The following is a 17434-nucleotide window of genomic DNA, read 5'->3' on the forward strand; positions in this document are numbered from 1 at the left end:
GAGCATGAGCGGGGAAGGGGTAGATAGAGGGAGACACAGAATCTGAAGCAGGCTCCAGGCTCCGAGCTGTCAGCACAGGGCCCGACGAGGGGCCCGAACCCACGAACTGCGAGATCATGACCTGAGCTGAAGTTGGACGCTCAACCGACTTAGCCACCCAGGCGCCCCCAAAATGAAAATTTTTGTGCTCCATCACAGTCGTAAGAAACCACGCAGTGGTAAGTGGGGGTTTTAAAGCAAGCACTCCCCTCCTCCTGCCCATCCAAAGAATTTGAGGTGCAACAATAGGGCGTTGAGAACCAACCACCTGGTCTTGCAAAACTTTCCCCCAGTGTTTTAGCCCTGTTAGGGAGGGCTGGGGTTGTAGAGTCAGACTTGAACCCAAGTGCCTCTTCCTGTGGCTGGATCTTGGGGAGATGCCTGCATGTTTCTGAGCCTCAGTTTTCTCATCTGTGAAATGGGGATGATCTCAGTAGGTGCCTCATAGAGTTGTTATGAGAACTAAGTGATCTAATCCGTTGGGAATGTTTAGAACAGGGTCTGGCGCATAGCTCTTAATTACAGTAAGCCGTTATTCCTAATGAAAGCAGAGGCCTATGTGTGGGGCTTCCTCCAGGCCAGCCCTAAAGCCGGGCCTCACATCCATGAGTCCTCACATTCAGACTTTCACCATTAACTACCGATGACGCAAACAGTAAGCTTTTTGTGTTTGAAGTAAACACATTCAATGCACCTTGGGGAAAAACCAGCTGGGGCCTCGGCAGTCAGAGCTCGCCTGCAAGTTTGCGGCCGCTGCCCCGCCCTGCTCATCCCGGCCACGCCCCCCCCCCCCCCCCCCCCGGATTCCAGCCCCAACCTCGGCCCCCCGTGTTCCCGCCTCGCCCCGCCCAGTAGTGTCCGAGCCCCGCCTCCCCTCCCGGGCAGACAGCCCGGAGACGCCGGCGCCACCCTACGGGCAGTCAGCCTGAGACACCCCGCGCGCGAGGCAGCTGGGAATGAAAGATTTCGTTCTGCTCATAGAGTTTACATAGTTCATATGTATTAAGCACCTACTTTACGCCACATGTCAGAAGACGTTGTGGTGCTCAATCAACAGGCACCCCGAAATTCAGAGAGAGGGTTGTCTTGCTAGACTCAAGCAGGTCCTCTGCTTTCTCCGTTTATTAGTGTCCCCAGGCATATGGTGACGCAATTGTTAAACACTAGCATTTTACTCTGCCTCATGATCAGCCAGGGCATCTGAGCCGTGAACCCGATGGGTCCTATTTTAGGTTTCACTCTAGAACGCTTGCAGTCAGTGTTGGAGACTTCTGGCCTTCAGACTTAGGGAGGATGGCCAACATCCGGGCTGTTTGTAGACGCCAGGGCATTAGGGTGAGCGGTGCCAAACTTGTTGAGGCAGTGGCAACTGGAAAGCCACCCGTTGTGTGTGCCCCAGACTCCAAGAGTAAGGAGGTTGGAGGGAGAGCATAAGACAGGAAGACTTTCTTAAATGTCTCTGCCACAAAGGAGAAATGGCAATTATGTGAGGTGATGAAGTGTTAACTAGGCTACTGTGGCAATCATTTTGCAGTAGCAACTCAACCTTAAACTCATAAGGTTATAGGCCCGTTATAGCTCAAAGTTGGGACCAAGAAAATGTCACCACGGGAAGGCAGGAATAGAAGCTGTTATGACCTACTGCACATAGAAAGTCAGAGGGTTCTTCTCAAGCAGCCCTTACAGTGTTCATCAGACCCAAGGTCCCTTACCTCCCCTCCCCCATAAGTTCATTTAGTCACTCACTGGCATAACTCATTTGCCTACTCATTTATTCCAATATTCATCCATTTGTGCATTAATTTATTGATAGGTACTAGTAATTTAGCCATAGTATGGGCCTAGATCAAGGAGCTCTGGGGAGGAGGAAGATCTATCTAGTCTCTGATTACAGTGAGGAGTGCAGAACCTCACTGGTGCAGGGCAACCTTGAGGACAGATCATTACAACCCAGGATAATCAAGGTATATTCATGATCAACCAGGGTGGGGAGGTGATGCTTGACGCTCCTTCTCCCACGGCTCAGTAAAATTAAGACAGGTGCAATGACATCACCAGATAAGACCCTGAGAGCCTGAGGCTTTGTCACTCTAATGAGGACTTAGTGGGGCTTGGCTACTATCTTGCCCCATGTCCACTCTTGGTAACACGCATGGGAACTGGTATAGAAGCCCCAGGACCTAATACAGTGGTAGCACAGAGGAAACGCCGGGGAAATATTTTTATGCCTCTGAGGTAGAGGGTGATGTGGTGGGGAAACATGTGCGCCCTGATTCTGACTGCCTGGGTTTGGATCTCCATCACTTCCTGGCTGTGTAGGTTTGGGTAAGATATTGAGCCTCTTAGAGGTCACTCACCTTCCTCACCTGAGGAATGAGAATAATGATAGTACTTACATTATTGATTTGGTGTCAGGATTAAATGAACCCTTAGCACAAGCCTTGGCACAAAGTAAGCACTTAATTAATGGTAGAAATTGTTGTTTATTAAATGAATGAATAGCAATGGCTAATCTTATTTGGCTGCGCATTTAATGCCAGGCATTGTGCTAAGTTTTACAAACACTACCTTACTTAATCTGGTAAACAATCCCCTGAATTGGTCCCTTTTGCAGGTGAGAAAACAGGTTCCGAATGAGATGGGAACAGGCTGAACATGATCCACCATTACATACTCAACATGCTTATTGTTATCTTGTGGCCACCAGAGATCATGATGAGATCTATCAGTAACATAGGAGGATGTCTACTGGATAAGAGTAAACCGCAAAATAATATTAACAGCATGATCCCATTTTGTTTGTGGGAGGATATGACTAAAATGTTAACAATGATTATCTCTGGCTAGTGGAATCAGGGGTCCCTTTAATTTTTCCTTTTTTTACTTTTTGCCTGTCTGATTTTCCTCCAGTGGGGCCATGAGCATGTCTTATTTGTGTAATTAAAACCATGTTTTAAGGGCCTTAAATTTTTAACAAGATCTCCAATATTCAAGTTAGCTTCCCTTGCAGGCTGTTTAGAAAGAAGGAAACAAAACACAAAGTACCCTCACCACTTTCAATTTCCCCCATTTTGGGGGGGGGGGGCGGGGGTCAGTTTTCTCTTTTGATATGGACAAGATGACCTTGGGGACCGAGGCAGAACCATAACCCAGAGTCAGGCGGACAGGAGTTTGAATTCCAACTTTGCCACCTACCAGCTGTGTGACAGAGAAAAGTTACTAAATTTGTCTTGTCCTTTGTAAAAAGGAGGTAACTTCCACCGGGCAGGACTGCTGTGAGGATAGAGAAAGACAAGGCCTGAACGATCACTCCTTGCGGGCACATGGAGAATGCCCAACCGTGGGTAGCTTTTTCTACATGAGTTAAGATAAAAACAACTTATTTTGGGCAGAATAAAGTGCATGGCCTCGTCACTACACGACTGACCAAAGACAACCGTTGGGGAGGGAAAAAGGTCTTTAATGAGCCCATTTCTTAGGAAGGCGTTAGGGCTACCGGTGGCCTGCCACATTGAGAAAATGTGTATCTTTGTCTCTGGCAAGAATCGAGAACTAATTTGCGACATAGAGTAGTAAGAAATGCAGCTGCCAAGCTGCCACTTCCAAGCCCCATTGCTACAAGACACTTCTCCCCAAACTTCACACCCACTCCGACATCCGCCCACCTCAGGCAGCATGGGCTGCAGGACTTGAGCTTCTCTCTTCCCTGATGCACCTCTGTAACCTCGCCCCTTGTTCAACTGCAAGCCCCCCCACCCCAACCCCGCCCCACAAGAAGCCATTTCTGCCCGAGCCACCACGTCCCCCAAACTATCAACTCCCCCTCTACGAATCTGCGCTATAATCCCCGATTGAGAAATCCTCTTATGCGAAAACGCTGTAATCTGCTCTTGGTTAGGTAGTTGAAAGAATTGGTTTAAGAGAGAAATCATACAAATGACACATACCTTAAATGTTTTACGTCCACTTAAAAAACATTTGCCAGGGGCGCCTGGGTGTCTCAGTCGGTTGACGTCTGACTTTGGCTCAGGTCATGATCTTGCAGTTCGTGAGTTCAAGCCCCGCGTCGGGCTCTGTGCTGACAGCTTGGAGCCTGGAGTCTGCTTTGGATTCTGTGTCTCCCTCTCTCTATCCCTTCCCCGCTCATGCTCTGTCTCTCTCTGTCTCTCAAAGATGAATAAACGTTAAAAAAAATTAAAAAAAAAATTTGCCAATCTTTTGACCCATGGAGAAACCTCCCATTGGAGTTCTCCTTCACTTTCCTTGCATAAACCATGTCCTTACATAAGCCAACTTGAGAGAGTTCCAGTTTTGGGTTCCTTAAATGTGGAGGGAGAATTCAGACCCTTTCCATGTGAATACAGAATCTTCAAGGACGCCCCCCTCCCCCGCACCCCTTCTTCCCAGGTCTTTTTAGTAAGAGGTCTTGCTCGTATCTAATTTGGGAGCATTTTGAGGAGGGGGGTGGCAACTCGCCTTTATCAGGTCTCTGCGAAGTGTACAACTTAGTTGTACTAGATTCTTTCATTTTTCTTTTCTTGTTTATTTATTTTTGAGAGAGAGAGAGCACAAGCAGGGGAGGGGCAGAGTGAGAGGGAGACCCAGAATCTGAAGCAGGCTCCAGGCTCTGAGCTGTCAGCACAGAGCCCGATGCGGGGCCTGAACTCATGAACCGTGAGATCATAACCTGTGCCGAAGTCGGACGCTTAACCGACTGAGCCACCCAGGCGCCCCGATTCTTTCGTTTTTCAATCCTGTTTCACTGGTTGATCACATCATGACAGCATAAAGCACGGCTGGCATAAAAAGGTTTGGGAAGACACGTAATTGACCACCGGCAGCGTATTCCTCCTGACCTTCAGCTTTGGAGTGTCACAAGAACTCTAGTATCAGGATGTTACAGAGAGAATCCGTGAAGTTTCTTGCAGAGCGGTTCACTGCCACATTCATCCTGATGAATGATCCACGTTCATGCTGTTCCAGGTGAGGGCCTTGAAGAGCCGAGAGCAGGGTGGTAAATAGCCATGTCAATCTCCTTTTCAGAGCTGGGATAGTCTCCCCTTTGCTGGGATTAAGTCTGAACAAGGATTGCCAGATCCTTGGAAATCAGGGAGAATTTATGAAACACCTTTAATTTACTGCAGCCCTTGGTTCAAAGCTGTGGTTAAACATGTTAGTTAGCCCTGTTTCCTGTTCTCAAAGAGACTATATTCTATTTTGGAATACCTGTATGAAACAACTCCCATTTTTGAAAATTTACCACATACCCCTTTGCCACATCCACAAGCTCCTTCTAATCCAGTGTGACTTACTTGTGCATATTATAGATTTAATTTCTGTAACAGCCCTGATTGTTTGATTACTCTCCCTATTTTCACCTGAGGAAACTGAGGCACTGAGTGGTTAAGAACCTGACCTGAGGCTACACAGCTAGAAGATGGCAGATCCAGGAATATTCTGTAGGGATTCAATAAAGAAGGGCTGGTTGCAAGAGATCTTGACTTTCCAATCATCCTCACGGATCTTTTCCACATTTCCCCATTTTTCTCCTCTAGAATTAAATTCCATTCTGACTGTGTGCCCAGCCTCTAGGCTACGCAGCCACAGTCAAGTAGAAAGAAACACACAACAACAGTTCTGAAAATCAGCCTTTTAATCTATTTGAACCCAACGAGTGGGGAAAGAACTAAACCATTTTTTCCCTTGAGATTGTTTATAAGAATAACAGGTCAGAGGTGTCTCTTCCATAGGAAACTGACATCCCCCATGTCCTCAAGAGTTATTATTTTTTTTTTCTGAAAAAAAGCATAAAAGTGGAATTTCAACTCATGTGCATGTGCATGCCACACATTTCCCCACCCCACCCTGCCCACCCTCTACAGGTGCAGGTATTCACACACCAAAGAGACTCCTTTCTCCAACTGGGGAACAGAAGGTGAAAAAAAAAAAATCCATCCAAGTGGCCACAGATACCAGAGATAACCAAATGCAGTTTGCACTCACAACATCAGTCAACTCGTATGCAGAAGGGGACACTTTTCTAACTGGAATCCAGAGCCAAAACTTACAAATGGCAGAGACTTGAGCTATCCATAGAGATAATTTAAAAACTTCCACCAGACACTCCCCTTAATTACAAAAGTATGCAAACAATCTTGATATAAATGGAAAACAGGCAGGCGGCTCTCTCCCTGGGACACAAGGGCATACCTAAAATTCCCCCGGGGCGGCATTCGTGCCTGGACCATTGCAGCTCCCTTTCCGGACTGAAGGGGAAGGATGAGGGTGAGCAGCGGGGTAGGGACCCACCTCAGGAGCAAGTGGGGAGACAATGGAGCAGTCCCCAGGGACCAAGAACCTATATGGCCCCTGATGGGGAGGGGGACCTCAGTGGCAAGTGGGCCACAACTGAGCTGCAGAGAAGTCCGAGTGCTGTGCACCCGCTGGAAGCCCGGAAGGTAGATGTCCAAAGACAGGGCTGATCTGCTCTGCTTGCCCCACCTAAGGCCTTGGGACTGATGGCAACTGTCCAGGAGAGGGTGAGACATGATTACTTCAGGGCTGCAGAGAAGGATGCCTTCCATCTAGACATGAGTGCACAGACCATGTCTGGTTTTCAAAGGATGATTCCCCAGTGACAACCAGCCCCTCCACCAAGAGATGCTGCTGCCACACAGCACAGGGGCTGAGGCACATTGGTGGGGGTGGGGATGGGGTTTCAGAGAAACAAGGTGAAGAGAGGAAGGAGAACTTGCCACCCACCCAGTTTCCAACGGGCAGACCTGAGTTTCCACCGCTGCTACCCAACAACTGGGCGTCTGCTTCTCAGGAGAAAAAGAAATGGGTGGGGGTGAGGGACTTGAGCCTGAGCTCTGAGATGGACAAGAAGGGATGGAGCAAAGGCGAGGGTTCCACCTATAGCGCCACATCCCAGGGACTTGCCTGGGAAGTACCATCCTTATTGTAGGCGCAGAGTGGAGGTACCCGAGGGCAGTGTGGTCCAAAGCTGAGAGCCCCGGTCTGCAGGCCGGCTCCCCAGGGGAGAGGCCAAGCGATTAGTGCGTCCAAATGGTGGGAGCTTCGAGATTGTCAAAGCCTGGCTGTGAGCTGGTCGACGTGGATTCTGGGCTGTTCCCCTAAGAGGGAAGGAACTGCAGCCCTCCCAGGAGTGGTCCCCAATATCCCCGCACCTCCCTTGCCTGACTGTGGTGGTCTTGGGGCTCCCCAGGAAAAGGGGCACCACGACTTCAGGCAGTGTAATTCGTGTCAAATTAAAGATGAGGAAAAGAGGTAGCTGCGAAACCGTGAGCCGCCCCCTGCCTCCCCCCACCCCCACTTTGGGATGCAGCCAGATCCTGGGCCAGATGAGAGGGCAGGAGGAGATGGGGGGCCGGAAGCAGGGCTGGCAGTCTCCCGGGGTCCTCGGCCATTGGGCCGGCGGGTCGTCAATGCATCTTGCCCAGCTGGATCTTCTTCCAGGCCTCCGAGGCTGTGAAGATACAGGAGTCCAGAATGCCGGCAACAGTGAAGGTCCCACCGATAATGGCACAGATCTGAAAGGGCGAGGGGGGGAGGGTCAGAGGTCAGCGCCAGATGGAGCGCCAGGCCAGACCCCTCCCAAATCACGAGCTCTGCCCCGTAACTAATGGGGTCTGGAACATATGCAGGGTTCAACAAAATCCACTGATTGGATGATGAATTTAATAACAATAAAAGTAACCATCAGCAGCTCCTTTAAATCCCATACCAACCGTCTGAATGAGGAAGGGGATTAGTAGACCCGTTTCATCGGTGAGAAAACCAAGTTTAGTTAGGTAACTGAACTCACACTGGAAGTAACACAGCTGTGACCTGAACTCAACTATGTGTTGACCCTGGAGCCTGTGGTCCTAACTTCCACTCTAAATTTATCAGATTTTTACAGTCCCATTTGCAGATGAAGGAATGGAGGTTCAGAAAGGCAGTGCCACTGGCCCAAGGTCACACAGCCAGGAAGTGGCAGTCCCGGGACTTGAACCTGGCTCTGACAGGTCCAGGCCCAGCGCTGCCTGTGACTGAGATCCGGGGTGGGCCGAATAGGCAGCATTGGCCTGGATGGACGGGAAGGAGAAATAAATCTCTCACTCTCCAAAGCTTGTAGGAGATCAGTGGGATGGGTAGTAACCAAATAATCATACCAACAAATGCAAAAGTACGACCAGGGCAAGAGCTACAGAAGAGAGGGAGCCTCTGGCACTACCGGAAAGCTTACATTACGGCCAAGTTTCTTACGGCACTATTTACTTTGGGGACCAGAAAATTCTTTGTTGTGGGAGGGCTGTCCTCTGCAATGAAGGATGTTTATTTGCAGCCTCTTAGGCCTCCACCCATGAGACTCCAGTAGTACCCTTTCCTTCCTGTCGTGACAACCAAACACTGTCAAGTGTCTCCGGGGGGTAAAAACTGCCCCCAGTTAAGAACCGCTGCAGTAGGGGGGATGACAATGAATGCCACCTGTATGCTGTACTTCCTAACTCCCGGCCACACGATCCAATGCAATAACCAGGACAAAACAGCTTACATAGCACTTTCTCTGTGCCAGGTGGGGCTTGAGTACTTTGTGCCTCCCTCCTCCCTGCATCCCCAGGCCAACCCTAGGAAGTACTACTCTGACGCAAATATTACCGCTAAGGAAACTGAGGCACAGAGACATTGGATCACCGGTCCAATACCACAGTGATTAGTGGGTCGAACTTGGGAGTCTGCACTCTTAACAGGACGCTCCGCTGCTTCTCAGGCACGAAACTCTCCACCTAACTGAATTCCTATCTTTGCTTGTGCCAGAACTCCACCTGTGACACATCAAAATAATGCTCTGTTTTACTCAAAATTTCCTGGCCTGCCTATTGGTTGCTTTCTGGTTGCATAATAGAATCAAAGTATGGATGATGGAAGATAAAAGAACTTCAGAGGAGATTTGCAAGGCAACTTTAAATGAATTTTTCCTCTTGGGGCGCCTGGGTGGCTCAGTTGGTTGAGTGTCCTGACTTCGGCTCAGCTCATGATCTCACAGCTCGTGAGTTCGAGCCCCGCGTCAGGCTCTGTGCTGACAGCTCGGAGCCTGGAGCCTGCTTCGCATTCTGTGTCTCCCTCTCTCTCTGCTCCCTAACCCACTCGCATTCTGTCTCTGTCTCTCTCAAAAATAAATAAACATTAAAAAAATTTCTTTTGATGTATTTTTCCTCTTAAGCACATACTTTATGCCACTCCTAAGAGCCAATACCACCCATCACCCAGTGTGCCACTCTTGAGTCACGTACCCATGGCACCCAGACAAGGAAATAACTTTTCCAAGGTCACACAGCGAGCGGGTGGCACAGCGAGGTCTGTCTGCCTCCGGAGCTCGCACTCTTTCCCCCATGCCACATGCAAGAAGCACTTAAATGACCACAGGACTCCGAAGAAGCCCAGAGGAACAGTCCTAGAGGGCCCCCGACACTGCCCCGGAGGCACCACTGGGTGGCTGGCCCGCCACTGACGCTCAACCGCTGGAGGACTCTGAGAGACGGCAGTGACTTAATGGATCCTCTGGTGCCAAGTGCGGGAGGCCAGGAGACACGGCGGAGGTGAGAGGGAAGTGCAGATCGAACCAGTGTTTATTTTTAAAATGATATTTCCACAAGATGAGCTAAGCAGAGGCCTGTGAGGCCCAAGACAGACCAGGTCTGTACGGATGGGCTCTAAGTAGAGCAGCTGGCATTCCAGTAATAACAGCCCAAGAAACCAGAGCAGCCCCCCAGGGAGTGAAGAGGATGGGGGGCGCTAGGGGGATTATTATGAAGTGTTTTCAGCAGGCGGGGCCTCTCCCTGCCAGCCTCAGAGCATGACGCAGGGCCACTTTTCAAGGAAGATGACGGCAGGGGAGCTGGTTTATTTCGGTAGACTGGATCAGATGATAGGAGATTTTACACCACAAAATGCTTTTAGAGCTTGGGCCAGAGAAGAGGAAAATGTGACTTAAGTGCAATGGAGCAAATAATAAAAACACAAAAACCACACACACACACACACACACACACACACACACCCTATATCCGCACACACGCTTTGGAACCCAAGCGTGCCTATGATTCACATACACCTGGCACCCAGTCTGAAGTCTCCAGGAGCAGGAGGAGACAGCACATGCATTGAAGTACAAGAAAACACACAGCTGCGGGGAAGCTGAGGCCCCGGGGCACGTAAGCTACTCGGCAACTAGCCCCATCAGTGAGCTGCCGTGAGCCTAGGGCTAAGGGGGCGCTGCAGTGAGGCCCCCTGGGTATCCCCCAATACCCCCCCCCCCACAGCACATCCCCCTTTATCCTACATCTGTCAAAGGTGCTCGTCACCGGTCCAATGAGGAGGGGGATTTCTGGCACATTCTGGGGCAGGGGGAGGCACCTCAAAAGCTGAAAGAAAAATCTAGCAGCCTGTCTGACGCTGGTATGGCCCCTGCCTTCAGGATTTTGCCATTAGCCTGCTCCGGCCTTCTTGACACGCTCACATTCATAGGTGGTGACTGGTATGAGGTGAAGCAGGGGTCACGAGGGGAGGGGTGCTGGGGTGCTCTCAGGCTGTGGTGCTCCCTGGATTCTGACACGTGGGTGGCCACAGCAACCCTCAACACCAGGAGGTGACCACATCTGGACTCTCCGAGGAGGTGGCCAGTCTCAGCCATCTTGTGTCCCGGGAAGGCCACAGTCCCTAGTTCTGAAACAGGGAAACAAGTGAAGCCACGAGGCTGCAGTGGACAGAATGTCTGTCTTGGGACTCAGGCCATACATTGGTGGTGGCAAGGTGACAGGCTTCACCATACTGGTGAGGCAGATCTCAAGAACAGGCCAGGAAAAGGGTTGAAAGGGCAGATGGTGGCCTGGCATCTCTCCGACCCAAGATGGGGGATGTGCCAAGATGCACACACACGAAGAAAAGTTTACATAAAGCCAATCATATGCATCCTCACTGTACATGGTGCAGGGGCCCTGAGCAGAGTGGGGTGGGGATGAAGCGTGTCCTGGGGAGTCTACCAGGGCCTTCCCTGCCATGGCAGCAGAAAGGGTTCAGCCTTGGGAAGCCGAGCCGTGGCTGTCGCTTACTCTAGCCATGGGAGAGCCGTTCTGGGCCTCGGTTTTTTTCATCTACGACACAGGAAAACCACCCCTACCCTGCCAATTGTCGTACTGCAGGAGATGCCCCTGGAGCTCCCAGCGCTTAGTAGGTGCTCAGTAAACAATACCTAATCTTTCAACTGACTGGAAGGCTCTGACCTTGTTGCTGAGATCTGAGATTTTCTAAATCTCTCTGAGACCCACTCTAAGAACCGCAATGGGTAAAATACCACTTACTCCTCAGAGCAACCCTTTGGGTCTCAATTTCCTTTTTTTCTAACTGGCTCTTTTACCGAAAGAACAAGCCCATTCATGGAAAGACAGGACAGCAAAGGTGTCCCTGGCACCACATGCAGATTCTTTGCAGTTGCCCAGGTCCTAAGCACTTGAAGGGCCCATTCTACAGATGGGGTAGCTGAGATCTTGACAGGATATTTCCTCAAGCACATGCCAAGAAGTGTTTGTGATGAAGCATATCCCTCAGAGGGCAGAGTACCTAAGCTGGAGGTTATTTCCCTTTTCTGGCCAGTCAGGGAGCTCTTCACATCTGCCCAGGACTCTATGTCAACCACAAACACCAAGAAGATATCAGAAGTACCTGATACAAAGGTATTTCTGGTTGGGGCCCCTCCTGTCGTGTGCCCTTGCATCATCCTTACTTCCCATACCTCAGTTTCCTTCCTTTAAAAAAACGGGAAGGCTAATCCTCACCCCTCAGGACAGCTATCAGACCGAACGAGTGTTTGTGTTACGCACACAGCCGTGAATGTTCCCTTGGTCCCTCACCGCTGCCATGTTCTTGTACCTCCGGACCAGGCCCTGAGGCAGTGGGGGTGGTGAAGGAGCAGGGCCACTGAGCCAGAAAGGGCCACTAGACCCAGCACATGCAACCCCACTCTGGTCAGCAGCCCTGGCTCCAGAAATGGAAACAAGGACAATTCGACATCCAGGCCCCAGTGAGTCTGAGAGGAGCGCATTACTTTGTTTTCATCAGAAGTCCTCAATAACATGCCCCTTTGTTCTTTAGCAGAGATTTCCTGTGGTTTCACCAGCTTCCCAGCCTCCTGCTATGGCTAGAATGAAGTCAGTTTCTCTACCTTGAAAAGAAGATGTGTGTGTGTGTGTGTGTGTGTGTGTGCGTTTCCCTTACATTTTAATTATGGCTCTTAATTCCTTACAATATGGAAAGGACGCGTTCTAACCGCACTGGCTGGAGAGCTGAATCCCTCTGTTGTTCCACCAGCACTAATGCTTTCCCGATCCATCGTCCCTCCCCCGCATTTTCTTTTCCACAGTGGGCAACGGAGGAGCACAACACATACCAACACGGGGGTGGGGGTGGAGACTGCGGGCTCTGGAGGAAACATTCCTGCGGTCAGACGCCAGCTCTGCCACTCTGGCCAGGAAAGCCAGGTTACCCACCCCCCGCCCGCGAGCCTCGGTTTCTCCCATCTGTAAAATGGGGCCCCCTGTGAGGACCAGGATGGCCTCTGTCTGGCTGTCTGCTGTACCTCGAGTGCCTGCGAACTGTTCATTCACTTTCCCCGTGCAGTCAGCATTGCTTGAAAAGCTTGTGGAAAAGGCCCAGAATGAGGAAATAAATAATGAATCGGAGTCCCATCAGATGCTGGTGGCGGCAGACAGACTGGAGCCGTGGATGAGAACACCAAAGCTGTGGCTACGCAGGGGTGGGGGCTGTCGCAGAAGGGAAGCTGATGACTGGGCCCTGGAAAAGTGGGGGGAGGAGAGGGTGTGGTGGTCTCCATCCCCTGGTGTCACGCCTGCCGGACCCTCCACTCCCACCCTCTAGCACAGGAGCCTGGTGGGGGAACAGAGACCTCTCCCCCCTGCCCCGTTCTTACAATGGCTGAAGCTGCAAAATACTCCCCCTCCCCCCCCAAAAAAAACCCCACCTTGGTTGAGCACCTACTGTGGGCCAGGCCTGAGACGGCATTTTCTTCTGCCTTCTCAATCTTTGCAACTACTCGGGGAAATGGCGTGATCCCCATTTCACAGATGGGGAAGAAGAGGCTCAGAGAGGGACTGGCCTGTTCAAGGTCACACAACTACCAAATAGGCGAGGGTGATGAGAATCAGGTCAGGAAGGCTGCAAAGGGCCTGGTTTTTTCTGTTAGACCACCGTACTTTACCCGCAACCTGAAGGCTCCTCTCAGTCCCCGCCTTCACGCGTGAATGGCTTTTTCTCAGTTAAGTTTTATCAAATGTCCTGAAGTAAGGGGACCCCATCAATGAAGTTTAGGAAGTAAGCTGTGTGGCTGTAAAAATAAGTACAGTTTCTAAAAGGGAGCTCGCTCCATTCTGCTATTCCTTTTACATCTCAGAACCTGCCTTCAAAAAGCAAGCACCAGGAACTTCTGTTGCAACCGAGATATCTGTGTTCAGACCCAGTTGGAGCAATCTGTCCCTGGTACACAACCTTCTGGAAGAGCTAGCTCTGCTCAAACGTCTGGAAGGATCTGAACCAAAGTTTTTGTCCCCCACCCACACACATTTCCAGCCCTCAATAACTGAGCTGCTAATGTGGGAATCCGTTCCTCAGATAATGGGAACTTGTGCTATGGGGATGGACCAAGGTGTGCACCCCTCCATCGGTTTGCTCATTGTTTGACACCTATTTATCACCTGCCTGCACTGCCCCAGGTCTGGAGACCAGAGATGACGAAGGCCCCGCCCTGCCTTCCTGGAGCTCATGGTCCGGGTAAGAGAGATACTTCAAGGGAAGTCTGAGTAGGCGAGATTCAGACCGAGCTACAAAGCTGGTCTCTTCCCAACTCATATTGCCTTAGTGGGTAAAACCTCCTCAGTTTTAAGTTTGTCTCTTCTCAGTTGTTTTTACTGTCTCCCTCCCCCCCACACCCGAGTATCTAATGCCTTTTGTCTATGGCAAATCCTCATAGGCATCCCAACAGATGAGTGACAGGTAATCAGATTTGGGCAGGAAAATTTGCAAGTCACCAGCCAACCAGTCTCATATGGACAGTTTACATGTGGGTGGTGGTGTTGTTTTAATGATTTGTGTGCATGACTGTGATTTTATCACTCATGCTCACGACGTCGCCTTGTTTCCTGCTATCACATTTCTTCCTGATTCCCAGTATGGAGTCACTGTATCAAAAGATCCTGGTGTCCTATCAAGGGCTTCATGGTTTCTGGGGACTCTGTTCCTGGGACATCCTGAAGAGCCTTTGTTTTGGAAGGCAGAGGCTCCCAAGCTAGTGGCAGTGGTGGGGGTGGGGTGGGCGATGTGGCAGAAACAGGCTCTGGAGTCAGGTCCCAGCTTTGCCATTTACTGGCTGTGCCCTGGCACAGTTTCTTTAACTCTCTGGGCCTCAGTTAATTCGTACATAAAACAAGAATGATCTCTACCTTGGAGGGCTGCCGGGAAAGTTGAAGGAGATAATTATAGAATTACCCAGTAACGGTAGATGCTTAATAAGTGTAGCTATAGGATCCCTTCTTCACGCAGCCGTCCCTCGTATATTTCTGAGTATCGACATCCAGGTATCCAGGCTAGGCCCTGTGCTGGATGCGGGGGACACTGAGGGGAAACAGACTTGGGGCTCATCATAATCAGGCCTGGCAAGTACAAAGTACAATCTAAAGTTTGGGGGAATTATTTCGCTGGCAAGGAGCACCTTGAGGCCAGGGATTACGTCGAATGCAGCTACTAAACTGCCATTACCAACTGGTCATTTTTGGTGGGCAAAAACTGTCATGGCCAAACTGATCCAAGTTGATACTTTTTGACTTCTGGCTGTTCCTCCCTGACAGAATAAAACACACAGGGAAAGCGACGTGACACTTCTGAAGTCATCCAATCTGTCACCACAGCCCACTTGAAGGCAATCCCAAAAAAGGGGCTTCGGCAAGTGGCAGGGGCAGGGGACAAATGTGCGTGTGTGGGAGGGGGCGCTTTGAAGGGGATCACTTGCATGTTGTTAAAAAACATCTGTTTATTCCGTTAGTGGTGACATTTTCTGGAATGGCACAAAGTGGAAGTCTGAGCAAGGTGCCCTGGGTGCCCAGAGAGAGAAGCCCCAGGCAGCCTGATGGGGACTTCCAGGAGGAAGGACCCTCCTCTGTTCGGGCTCAGGATGTCCAGCTCCTTTCCAGACCGTGAGACCCTGGAGGAGCGACCTCGGATAAGCCGGGGACTTGATAGGTACAAATGCATCGGGGAGGCCCCACCCGCCCCTCCCCGCCCCACCCACACCCCCTTGAACTACACCCCACCTCATTCCAGCCCACCCACAGCTGCCCCTGCAGCCCTGCAGCCGCCACATGACGACATCCTGGCCTCTGGCCTAAGCCCTCTCTTAAGCAGCCCCTGTGAGGAGCTATTTGCAGAGGCCCCCATTTGGGGCTTGGGGGCTTGGCACACAAGTGTCTGATTTTAAAAAGAGAGAAAGAGAAGTCACAGCAGGTGCCTCCACTTCCATCCTGGCCCCACCCCACCCTGCTAGGGCTCCCGGGGGTCTTTGTGCTGTGTGTGTCTGCCTGTGAGCGTCATCCCCACATCTGCCACCTCGTGACAAGGGGCTTTGAAGCTCCACAATGACGCCATCTGCCAGGGACAGCCGGTTGGCTCACTTGGGGCTGACCCCATGGTTGCCGGGACGACCATGATGGTGGTGCGGGGCCACCAGGCTAACGATGTCAGGAAGTCCCCTGCAGCATGGTCCATGCTCCGGCGGAGGCGGATGGGACGGAGGTGGAAGAGACGCTGACGGCCAAAGGCAGGAGGAGAAGGCAATGGGGTCATGGAGGTGTCTGGCCTCTGAGTCAGATGGACGGGCTTTTCCCCTGTGACTTCTTGGGACCTCCAGCTCTTAGAAGTCCACCCGCGTCAAAAGAGGCCACATGGCCTTCACAAAACACGCTAAGCGGGGTGCCTCTGCACATACTACTCCCTGTGCGAAGAGCCTCTCTCCTTCACCCACCAGTCTAGAAAATGTCTCTGCATCCTTCATCCCTGGGTTTCCTTCCCCAAATTTTCCGAACAGAAGGGAGTCTTTGCTACCACAGTGCCCGGTGCATAGCTTCGGTGGAGCCCCTGCTGGGTGGGCTTCCATTCTCTGCGTGCCCGCCCCTCTTCCCCACCAGCCGGGAGCAGCTTGAGGGCAGGGATGAAGTCAAATTCGGCTCTCGCCATTGCCGGGCACAGGGACTGGAGTGTGGTCAATGCTGGCGAAAGTTTAGCAAATAAATGAAGTCGCTTCGTTTCTCAGCCACCTGCCAAGGGGTTTTCACACTTGGAGCCTCAGCCATCTGGCACATAGGAGCAGATAAGAAGGGGACATGAAGATCCTTCTAGACCCTACAGTAAGACATGGGCACAGGGGTTTCTCTGCCACTGTCAATGCCGTAGCCCCAGGGCCTCAGAGAAGCAGACCACATCTGCACAAACGTACCTACTTGTGTTGTAGTTTCTTACTCTGGGTATGCAGTAAAAGCACTGGGGTAAAAGGAACAACTTGGGGTCCTACCCTGCGGGGCTTTGGGTAAAACCGCTTGCTCACAAGTTCCCCGGCTTTGGGGTCAAAGGGTTTGCGCCTGACCCCGCCAGCAGCTGGCCCAATCTACCTTCGTACCGGATAGTGCATGCAGGACCCCTTGCTGTGCATCCCCCCAGTCTCTATTGTGCTAGTCTGATAGGACCAAGTTGGGTCTGGTATTTTGAATCAAATTCCTCCAGTTTCTAGGGAACTTGGGCACCTTTTCATGGCCAGTATGGTCTCTTCTATGAATGCTCAAGTCCTCACCCATTTTTCTTCATGGTCGCTTAACTTTTTCTTACTGGTTTGTAGGAATTCTTTATATATAAATTCTGAAGATTACTCCTGTCTCGTATGTGTGACGAATACCTTTTTCCAATCTGTGTTGAGTGTCTTAGATTTCTGTTAGGTGCCCTCTGCTGATTGAAAGTTTTGCGTTTTGTGGAGTCCGAGAACGTTGTGAGGCTCCTAAAAGCACTAGGGTTCTGACACCCTTTGTACCCACATGGCATTCTAGAAGGCAAAAAGCTTCCATTTGATGATCTCCTTTGAGCCCCATGAGGCCTGGGAGGCAGGGAGAGCAGGAACTGTTATTCCTTTTTAATGGATTATAAGACAGAGACGTTGTTGTGGACATCGGACCTTTTTGCCTCTTAGTATCCACCCCTCTGTTTTCTAGTAAGTGACCCCTGATTTTTCTCTTGGGGAGTCCCACCCCCTCATAATGTTTGTCTTCTTCATCTGGCTGGG

At 50.9% G+C, this 17434-nt stretch overlaps 1 protein-coding gene across 3 annotated transcripts in view; it reads right to left on the reverse strand.

Moving 5' to 3' along the window:
- Positions 1-5674: 5674 nt before the first annotated feature.
- Positions 5675-17434, reverse strand: part of ERGIC1 (endoplasmic reticulum-golgi intermediate compartment 1) — a 103673-nt gene continuing 91913 nt past the window's right edge. For all 3 annotated transcript variants that reach the window (XM_047091119.1, XM_047091130.1, XM_047091140.1), the window contains one exon: positions 5675-7592. In XM_047091119.1, coding sequence (XP_046947075.1) covers positions 7485-7592 — 108 coding nt within the window. In that variant the 3' untranslated portion in view covers positions 5675-7484. The remainder of the gene's footprint in view (positions 7593-17434) is intronic.

The sequence above is a fragment of the Lynx rufus genome, unplaced genomic scaffold (genome assembly GCF_022079265.1).
Source record: "Lynx rufus isolate CCGP_SWC_20201006 ecotype Redwood Valley unplaced genomic scaffold, mLynRuf1.p SCAF_1, whole genome shotgun sequence".
NCBI classification, from domain to species: Eukaryota; Metazoa; Chordata; class Mammalia; order Carnivora; family Felidae; genus Lynx; species Lynx rufus.